The sequence below is a fragment of the Poecilia mexicana genome, unplaced genomic scaffold (genome assembly GCF_051168715.1).
Source record: "Poecilia mexicana isolate PSO_F unplaced genomic scaffold, ASM5116871v1 scaffold_5, whole genome shotgun sequence".
Lineage (NCBI taxonomy): Eukaryota > Metazoa > Chordata > Actinopteri > Cyprinodontiformes > Poeciliidae > Poecilia > Poecilia mexicana.
The window spans coordinates 15,603,097-15,613,124 of record NW_028263374.1 but is presented as its reverse complement, the minus strand read 5'-3'; the positions used below and the strand labels follow the sequence as shown (position 1 = coordinate 15,613,124).

The following is a 10,028-nucleotide window of genomic DNA, read 5'->3' as shown; positions in this document are numbered from 1 at the left end:
AGACTGACTTCGAATCCTTCACAATATAACTTAATTGACTTGCTGTACAGTAAAGTTGCCACGTTTGCTAATTTGCAGTAACTTAAGACAATGTTTAACTGCTACAGACACTTGAATTGTTTAACTAAGAACACTTAAAACATGTCTTACCTTTAAGCAAACGGTAGTCCACGAAATGCTGAGCAGACGCGATGTTCCTGTGATGAAAATGCCTTGGGCGGGAAAAAGTCAAAGCCTCCCAAATGAGTAAAATTTATCAATTTTCTGCATTTTTGACTTTACCAATGAAAATAAATAAATAATACTTATTGTTTTTTTGCTGATTATATTTAAATAAAAACAGAGTAAAATGCAATTAAAAAAATATTCAAATTTGGTTAATTCAGCTCAGTGAGATTCAAAACTGCACACAGTCTTTTTTATTATGTATAGTTTGCTCTTATTTATTTAGTAAATATTACTTAACCCTGATCACACTTTTTTCAGTGTATTTAACACAATAATGACAACTTTGTCATGTTTTTTTAATCAATATGTTTTATCCCTCTCATTACTCAGAGTTGACTGTAATATAGATTCAATCTGATAGGAGAGTACGCTGCTAACATAAAGTCAAATTAAATAAATAACAATAAACGGTCCAATGAGGCTCATTGGTCTGATTAAAAGTACCTGTTGAAAATAACATTTAAGCAGGTATTAAACATGCTTTTTATGACGCTCATATTTTCTGTATTAAAATGTTTTTTTTCTAATTTTTCTGACTGGTCCTTTTTGTCATGTTTTTATTAGTGGAAAACTGACTAAAATAAAGAGTTGAACACATCAATCTGTCTGCAATTAATCTTTGTAATGTGTTTGACTTGTTGAATTGAGTTACTGAGAAAATATTTTAATAATATTCTAATTTATTAAATGGTTTCGTATTTTGTAGAGATTTTTGGGATGTGCATTTAGCTTTTAAGTTTTAAACGTCAACATGATTGAAGTTATGGATTTAAACTGAGACTTGAATAGTTTTGTGAATTGTTAAAAAATGGATGATTTTGACTCAGAGTGTGCTTTCTTTTTACCACAACTGTACTTGTGGTGCAGTTGGAAGAGCTGTTGCCTTGCAGCAAGAAGGTTCTGGGTTCAATTCCTGGCTCTGGTCTTTCTGCATGGAGTTTGCATGTTCTCCCTGTGCATGTGTGGGTTCTCTCTGGGTACTCCGGTTTCCTCCCACAGTCCAAAAACATGACTGTCAGGTTAATATTAAGAAAAGAAACACAATAGATATTTGCCAGGAATTTTATAATCAAGTACAGAATAAATATGATTATTTGCAAATTTATACTGATATTTCGAAAGACCCCCAAAAAATGAAGCAACCAGTATAGCAGTAGTGATTCCTGAATTAAAGATTAATATTTTAAAAAGAACATCTAATTATTTGAGTATATATGCAGTAGGACTATGTGCAATATTATTAGCTTTTGAATGGGTGGAGGATACTGATATAAATAAAATAATAGTTTGTAGTGATTCATTATCTGCATTGTTGAGTATTGAAAAAGGATGTACAAATAATTATCAAAAATATATTGAGATTATGGCTCTTCATCATAGGATTTGTGAACAAAATAAAAATGTATTGTTGTTCTGGACTAATACTCATGTAGTTATTTTGGGTAAAGAGCAGATAGGTTGGCTAAGGAGGCTATTAAAAAAGAAGATACTGATATGCCAGTAAAGTTATCTAAATCTGAAAAGTATAGTTTGGAGAGAAAGCAAAAAGATATGGAAAATTAGGTGGGATAATGAAATAAATGGAAGGCATTAGGATACAAAATACAGTTGATGTAGTAAGGATCAGAGGAAAAAACAGGAGGGAGGAGATAATTATAAATAGAGTAAGAATAAGGCACAGTTTTTTCAATGGAACTGTTTTAAGATGGGGAAACATCTTCCTGGTTTAAGTAGTTGGTGTGATACTGTAGAAACGATGGATCATGTTTTGATTAGTTGGAGAAAATCTGCAAATCAAAGAAGATTATTAAAAACGCAATTAGGTTTTAATAGGGAATTGAAATTTGAGAATGTGGTTGATTAGTTAAATAGCACTGAGGGGAAAAAGATTTTTCGTTTTAAAAAAAATACTGGTTTCATTCTGAGAATTTGAGGTATAGATATTAGGATCCAATAGATGGTAGTAGTGCAACAATGATGGACGCAAGCTGTCGTTAAAATCTAAAGAAGAAGAGGAGGAGGAAGAGGAAGAGGACGGGACGTGGTCTGTTTTGTTGAATGTTTCTCTAAAAAATATCTTCAGTCCAGTTTAAACGCGTTTATCAACGAGCAGTTAACTGCTGCTGAAGAAACTTTCACAGAGTTTAAAGAAATCATCGTCAAGTCGGAGGAAGAGATGGATGATCAGCGCAGACTGCTTGATTTCTCCCGGACTCCCCAGATAATCTTACACCGGATAGGTAGGAAACACCAGCGTTTGGATGAAGGTTAATGTATGCACCGTTCTGCATGAGGATCATTTTAGTAAATGTGCTTTTCCCGTATAAAATGTTTTTTTAACGGGTAAATGAACCCAGACACGACAATTACGCTGTGAGAATGGCTTATTTATGTAGAGAGAAAATGGAGCCAATGGCCTTTTTGTGGCTCTTTTCCTTTAACTACTGAGATTTACTTTTGAAAACAGCAGAAATGTAAATAACGCAGCGCAAGGTTAGTAAAGCAAGCAACATAAAATAATAGCGGCGTTAGTTGTAAAATGTAATAAATAAATTGTAGTTGCGAATTTTCGTCGGTCCAAACAGGAAGCTGAAGCTTTTTCCGAGAAAATTGAATGCAACACAACGTAACCTGACACCTACTGCTAAGTAGCGGCATGTGGAGAGAAGGAGAGAGCGCGAAGCAGCAGCAGCATTGATTTATGCAACTGTTCTTAGTGGGGAAACACTGAGTGGCAAAAACTGTTAGTTATATGTAATTTTCCCCCTCTGTCTAAAGTAAGATGGCTCCCGTTTTTGTTGGAAGGTTTCACAAAGACGATGAGAGGAAGAAGTGGGGAATGTCTTTAATGCCTCTGTCTCTTTAAGGAGAGACGCATTCGCTGCACTGATGAATCTCAGCTGCTGAATCTCTTAAGGTTTTCATCGGCTGGATTCATGGGCCCAATTTACAGGAATTTACAGCTATTTCATTAAACACCGTTTTCAACTAATTCACCACCCAGTTACACGGATAAGAGATGTCCAATGTCCATATGTCCAAATTGGTGTGATAGTTTATTTTTCCCAGTTTGACAAGATAACAAAGATCAAACTTTTCATCAATGGTGTGTCTTTAGTGCCAAGGCTTAACAGCACAATTCAGTAGGATTTTTATGAAGTGCGTAAAACAGAGAACTCACCTAAACCCAAGCACAGTTAAAGCTTTTACTTTTTTGTAATTAATTTTTGTACCTGGTGACATAGCGAGTAACAAGCAATCACAAAATTCTCTCCTATTTGTTTACCGTTTACTTTTTGATCCAGCCGTTGTTTCATACAACCAGATTAATCAGAATTTGTGTTAGAATCACAAACATCTTTTACTTGTTTATTCATTGTAAGGCTTCATGTTGTTTTCACGTTGCCCATTTCACATATATTGTCCACTTGATGTCACAGTAGTCTACGCTCTGTAATTTTTAGGTGGATTTTTGTTAATTTCTGTCTCAAATGATGAACGATTTCTCCTATTTACTTCAGTAAAGTTAACAATAACTCTTTTTCTCTGTTTTTGTCTCCAGATTCCCTGCAGTGCAACATTCATCACCAGGAGAGGAGATCCACTCTGGACCAGGAGGAGTTAGAACCTCTGAAGGGAAAACAAGACCAGGAAGAGCCAGAAGATCATCAGATAAAAGAAGAGCAGGAGGATCTAAAACACCAGCAGATAAAAGAAGAGCAGGAGGATCTAAAACACCAGCAGATAAAAGAAGAGCAGGAGGATCTAAAACACCAGCAGATAAAAGAAGAGCAGGAGGATCTAAAACACCAGCAGATAAAAGAAGAGCAGGAGGATCTAAAACACCAGCAGATAAAAGAAGAGCAGGAGGATCTAAAACACCAGCAGATAAAAGAAGAGCAGGAGGATCTAAAACACCAGCAGATAAAAGAAGAGAATGAGAATCTAAAACACCAGCAGATAAAAGTGGAAGAGAAAGAAGTTTACTCCAGTCAGGGTGAAGAACAGATTGAATTAAAACAGGAGACTGATACCTGCATGGTGTTTCCTGCTGATGAGCAAACATACCAAACTGAATCGGAACAAAACAGGAACCAAGTCATCTTCCAGGAACCTGCTGAAGCTGAGAACCAAAATCAGGAAAGAAGGAAACCTTTCTCATGTGTCATCTGTAAAAAAGGTTTCTCTGGTAAATATGCTCTTAATATTCACATTAGAACTCACACTGGTGAAAAGCCATTTTCATGTGGGAACTGTGGAAAAAGTTTTGGTCAGAAAAAGCATTTAACTCGGCACATGATGATTCACACTGGTGAAAAGCCGTTTTCATGTGTGAACTGTGGAAAAAGTTTTATTGAAAAACAGCAGTTAACTCAGCACATGATGATTCACACTGGTGAAAAGCCATTTTCATGTGGGAACTGTGGAAAAAGTTTTGGTCAGAAAAAGCATTTAACTCGGCACATGATGATTCACACTGGTGAAAAGCCGTTTTCATGTGTGAACTGTGGAAAAAGTTTTATTGAAAAACAGCAGTTAACTCAGCACATGATGATTCACACTGGTGAAAAGCCATTTTCATGTGGAAACTGTGGAAAAAGTTTTAGTCAAAAAGTTGGTTTAACTCAGCACATGGTGATTCATACTGGTGAAAAGCCATTTTCATGTGTGAACTGTGGAAAGAGTTTTAGTCACAAACGGCATTTAACTGGGCACATGATGATTCATACTGGTGAAAAGCCATTTTCATGTGGGAACTGTGGAAAAAGTTTTAGTCACAAACAGCATTTAACTGGGCACATGATGATTCATACTGGTGAAAAGCCATTTTCATGTGTGAACTGTGGAAAAAGTTTTAGTCAAAAAGTTGGTTTAACTCGGCACATGGTGATTCATACTGGTGAAAAGCCATTTTCATGTGTGAACTGTGGAAAGAGTTTTAGTCACAAACGGCATTTAACTGGGCACATGATGATTCATACTGGTGAAAAGCCATTTTCATGTGGGAACTGTGGAAAAAGTTTTAGTCACAAACATGCATTAACTCGGCACATGATGATTCACACTGGTGAAAAGCCATTTTCATGTGGGAACTGTGGAAAAAGTTTTAGTCAAAAACCGCTATTAACTCGGCACATGACAATTCACACTGGTGAAAAGCCGTTTTCATGTGGGAACTGTGGAAAAAGTTTTAGTCAAAAACGGCTATTAACTCGGCACATGACAATTCACACTGGTGAAAAGCCGTTTTCATGTGGGAACTGTGGAAAAAGTTTTAGTCAAAAACGGCTATTAACTCGGCACATGACAATTCATACTGGTGAAAAGCCGTTTTCATGTGGGAACTGTGGAAAAAGTTTTAGTCAAAAACGGCTATTAACTCAGCACATGACGATTCATACTGGTGAAAAGCCGTTTTCATGTGTGAACTGTGGAAAAAGTTTTAGTCAAAAATGGCTATTAACTCAGCACATGATGATTCATACTAATGAAAAGCCGTTTTCATGTGGGAACTGTGGAAAAAGTTTTAGTCAAAAACGGCTATTAACTCGGCACATGACAATTCACACTGGTGAAAAGCCGTTTTCATGTGGGAACTGTGGAAAAAGTTTTAGTCAAAAACGGCTATTAACTCAGCACATGACGATTCATACTGGTGAAAAGCCGTTTTCATGTGTGAACTGTGGAAAAAGTTTTAGTCAAAAATGGCTATTAACTCAGCACATGACGATTCATACTGGTGAAAAGCCGTTTTCATGTGGGAACTGCGGAAAAAGTTTTAGTCAAAAACGGCTATTAACTCAGCACATGAAGACTCATACTGGTGAAAAGCCGTTTTCATGTGTGAACTGTGGAAAAAGTTTTAGTCGCAAATATGTATTAACTCAGCACATGATGAGTCACACTGGTGAAAAGCCGTTTTCATGTGTGAACTGTGGAAAAAGTTTTAGTCGCAAATATGTATTAACTCAGCACATGATGATTCACACTGGTGAAAAGCCGTAGAACTATTTTCCATATATGTCCTATGTTGAGGATTATTATAAAAGTCATCTAGATGAAAACTAGAGGGCTTTCTTGTCTATAAAGTGGGAAAATGTTTTAATTTTTTAAATTTAAATGTGATAATTTGGATCTTGACATTTGGATACTTAAAGATGTACAAGATGAACTTGAAGTATTGATTTGCATTATTCTGTATGGAGAGAATGAGGTTTACTTTAATACATTTTAAATCCAAAATAAAATGTGCTGTTGTGCACTATTTGGAGATTTTCATTAATTGTTTTACACTTTGAAATTTACTATATAAGATTTTTTTGATATGTTTGTCCATAAAGCAAAACTAGACTGAAACTGATGCTGTTATTTGTTTCAAATTGTATTAACCAGTCTATATAAAAGTTTTTCAAATAAATTAACATGTCTTACTTAGAAATGTCTCCAATAATTTGGTGTGTCACTTGTCTTATATAATGTTTCTATTTTCTGCTGTGGCTGTTTACTATTAAAGATCTTTGTTTAAAGTTTAAACTAATTTAATCTATAAACAAATTGATATATGTTTAAGTCTTTACAAATTCACCTGATCACTTGCATTTCCTTTGAAAATGTAGCACTGGGAGAAGGCAGAGAAAATTGATTTTTCACAGATTAACTCTCATACCATGCTGTCTCAACATAATGACAGTTTTAAAAAATGTGTGTGTGTGTGTGTGTGTGTGTGTGTGTATATATATATATATATATATATATATATATATATATACATATATACCACTGGGTTTTATCAAGGGCAGGATCAATGGAGCAGCTATCAGAAGATTTTGGAGCACTTCATGCTTCCATCTGCTGAAAAGTTTTATGGAGATGAAAATTTAATTTGGTCTGGAATCGGCCCTTCTCCACAATCTTCCTCAGGGTCCGGTCACCTCTTCTCGTTGTGTAGCGTTTTCTGCCACACTTTTTCCTTCCTACTGACTTCCCACTGAGGTGCCTTGATATAACACTCTGCAAACAGCCGATTCGTTCAGAAATTTCTTTCTGTTTCTCATCCTCTTGCTTGAGGATGTCAGTGATGGCCTTCTGGACAGCAGTCAGGTCAGCAGTCTGACCCATGACTGCGGTTTTGAGTAATGAACCAGGCTGGGAGTTTTTAAAGGCCTCAGGAATCTTTTTCAGGTGTTTAGAGTTACTTTGTTGATTCAGATGATTATTTTTATTGCTCGTTCAGAGAACCTTTTCATAATATTCTAATTTTTTGAGACAGGGATTTTGGGTTTTCATGAGCTGTTTGCCAAAATCATCAAAATTAAAACAATAAAAGACCTGAAATATTTCAGTTGGTGTGCAATGAATCTAAAATATATGACAATTTAATTTTTATCATGACATTATGGAAAATAATGAACTTTATCACAATATTCTAATTTTATGACCAGCACCTGTATATATGTATATAGTTAAGGAAGAATATCTAAAATAGTTAACTTTGGAAAAAGTCTGGCTCTCTCTCTTCCTCTGGATCCCAGGTCCTCTCGGCGAGCCACGTGTGGCCACAAGGAAAACAACAATGCGTGTTGACGTCACAGAATTACAGAGTTTAATCCAATATAAGACAATGCATAAACTTACACCAGAAACTGCAGAACAACGGAGACATACATTCATTTACCTGACAGACTTGGAAAAGAAGGAAAGAAAGAAAAGCAAAGACATGCAAAGACATCTTTTGGAGAGTTGCAAGAGCAAATCTGATTTGTTACTTCTGTGTAGAAAGTTTTATAGTAAAAGGCATATTCTTATCTTTAATTTATTCAAATAAGGCGTATCTTTGCTCATCCAACCAGGAGCTATCTCTGACCCTCTCTCAAGCCAGAAACCCCTGCCGTGTTTACGGCCTTTCACAGATGAGTGTGAAAAGCTGGAACTTCTACTGTATTGTTTTCCCACACAGACAAAAAGGCAGTTGAAAAGATCCTAGCAAACCATCTGCTGTAACTACAGGTAAATTAAAGGTCAAAAAGTCAGAATACGTTACTGATTTTAGAACCACAATTAAGGCCATTTGAATCAAGACATGTTAAGTTTTAAAACTAGCTTATTTTAAATTTATTTTCTCAACAATATATATATATATATATATATATATATATATATATATATATATATATATATATATATATATATATAGAACAGCCTATGCTGTTCTGCATAGGCCTGAACCCCCTCAGCCAAATCATCAACAAGACTGGCTACGGATACCGACTTAAGAATGGGGCCACAATCAGTCACCTCCTCTACATGGATGACATCAAGCTGTACGCCAAGAGCGAGCGAGACATCGACTCACTGATCCACACCACCAGGATCTACAGCACTGACATTGGGATGTCATTCGGACTAGAGAAGTGTGGCCGGATGGTTACAAAGAGAGGGAAGGTCGTCCGCACAGAAGGGGTCTCACTCCCAGAGGGAACGATAGCAGACATAGAGCACAGCTACAAGTACCTGGGAATACCACAAGCAAATGGCAACCTCGATGAGGTCACAAGGAAAGGAGCCACAGCCAAATACCTCCAACGAATAAGGCAAGTCCTGAGAAGCCAGCTCAATGGCAAGAACAAGATCCGTGCAATAAACAGCTATGCCTTACCAGTAATCAGATACCCTGCCGGAATAATTAGCTGGCCAATGGAAGAGATGAAGGCCACGGATGTTAAGACTCGGAAGCTACTAACCATGCATGGAGGGTTCCACCCCAAATCCAGCACCCTGAGACTGTACACGAGCCGTAAGGAAGGAGGCAGAGGACTAGTGAGTGTGAGAGCCACTGTCCAGGATGAAACATCTAAGATCCATAAATACATCAAGGACAAAGCCTCAACGGACGATGTGCTCAGCGAATGTCTCAGGCAATGGGGAACAGAGGACGAGGTGCTGGAGGAACCATCATGGGAAGACAAGCCCCTACATGGGATGTACCACCGACAAATAACTGAAGTGGCTGATATCAGGAAATCCTACCAATGGCTGGAGAAAGCTGGACTCAAGGACAGCACGGAGGCCCTCATCCTGGCCGCCCAGGAACAGGCCCTAAACACCAGAGCAATAGAAGCTCAGATCTACCACACCAGACAAGACCCAAGGTGTAGGTTGTGCAAGGAGGCCTCTGAGACAGTCCAGCACATAACAGCAGGGTGCAAGATGCTGGCAGGGAAAGCGTACATGGAACGACATAACCAAGTGGCGGGCATAGTGTACAGGAACATCTGTGCAGAATATGGACTGGAAGCCCCGAGGTCAAAATGGGGGACACCCCCAAAGGTGGTGGAGAATGACCGAGCTAAGATCCTGTGGGACTTCCAGATCCAGACAGACAAGATGGTAATGTCGAACCAACCGGACATTGTGGTGGTGGATAAAGAACAGAGGAAAGCCGTTGTGGTGGATGTAGCAATACCAAGTGACCACAACATCAGGAAAAAGGAGCATGAGAAACTGGAGAAATACCAGGGCCTCAGAGAGGAACTGGAGAAGGCCTGGAAGGTGAAGACCACAGTGGTGCCTGTGGTCATCGGGGCCCTCGGGGCAGTCACCCCCAAACTGGAGCAGTGGCTCAAACAGATCCCAGGAACAACATCAGACATCTCAGTCCAGAAATGTGCAGTTCTAGGCACAGCCAAGATACTGCGCAGAACCCTCAAGCTCCCAGGCCTCTGGTAGAGGACCCGAGCTCAGAGGATGAAAGAGACCACCCACGGAGGGTGAGAGGGGAATTTTTTTTTTTTATATATATA

General features: G+C 37.9%; 1 protein-coding gene across 1 annotated transcript; it reads left to right on the top strand.

The window, feature by feature from the left end:
* The first annotated feature begins 2,236 nt into the window (after positions 1-2,236).
* On the top strand, positions 2,237-6,667 carry LOC106929627 (uncharacterized). Its single transcript, XM_088005605.1, has 2 exons — positions 2,237-2,468; positions 3,791-6,667. The coding sequence occupies exons 1-2, from the start codon at positions 2,405-2,407 to the stop codon at positions 6,232-6,234; spliced, it is 2,508 nt and encodes an 835-aa protein (XP_087861731.1). The 5' UTR covers positions 2,237-2,404; the 3' UTR covers positions 6,235-6,667.
* The last annotated feature ends 3,361 nt before the right edge of the window (positions 6,668-10,028 follow it).

Excerpts from the sequence above, each read along its gene's own strand:
- LOC106929627 (XM_088005605.1), top strand. The coding sequence starts at position 2,405 with ATGGATGATCAGCGCAGACTGCTTGATTTCTCCCGGACTCCCCAGATA. Across the intron at positions 2,469-3,790 it reads GATAATCTTACACCGGATAG|ATTCCCTGCAGTGCAACATT; the intron begins GTAGGAAACACC and ends TTTTGTCTCCAG.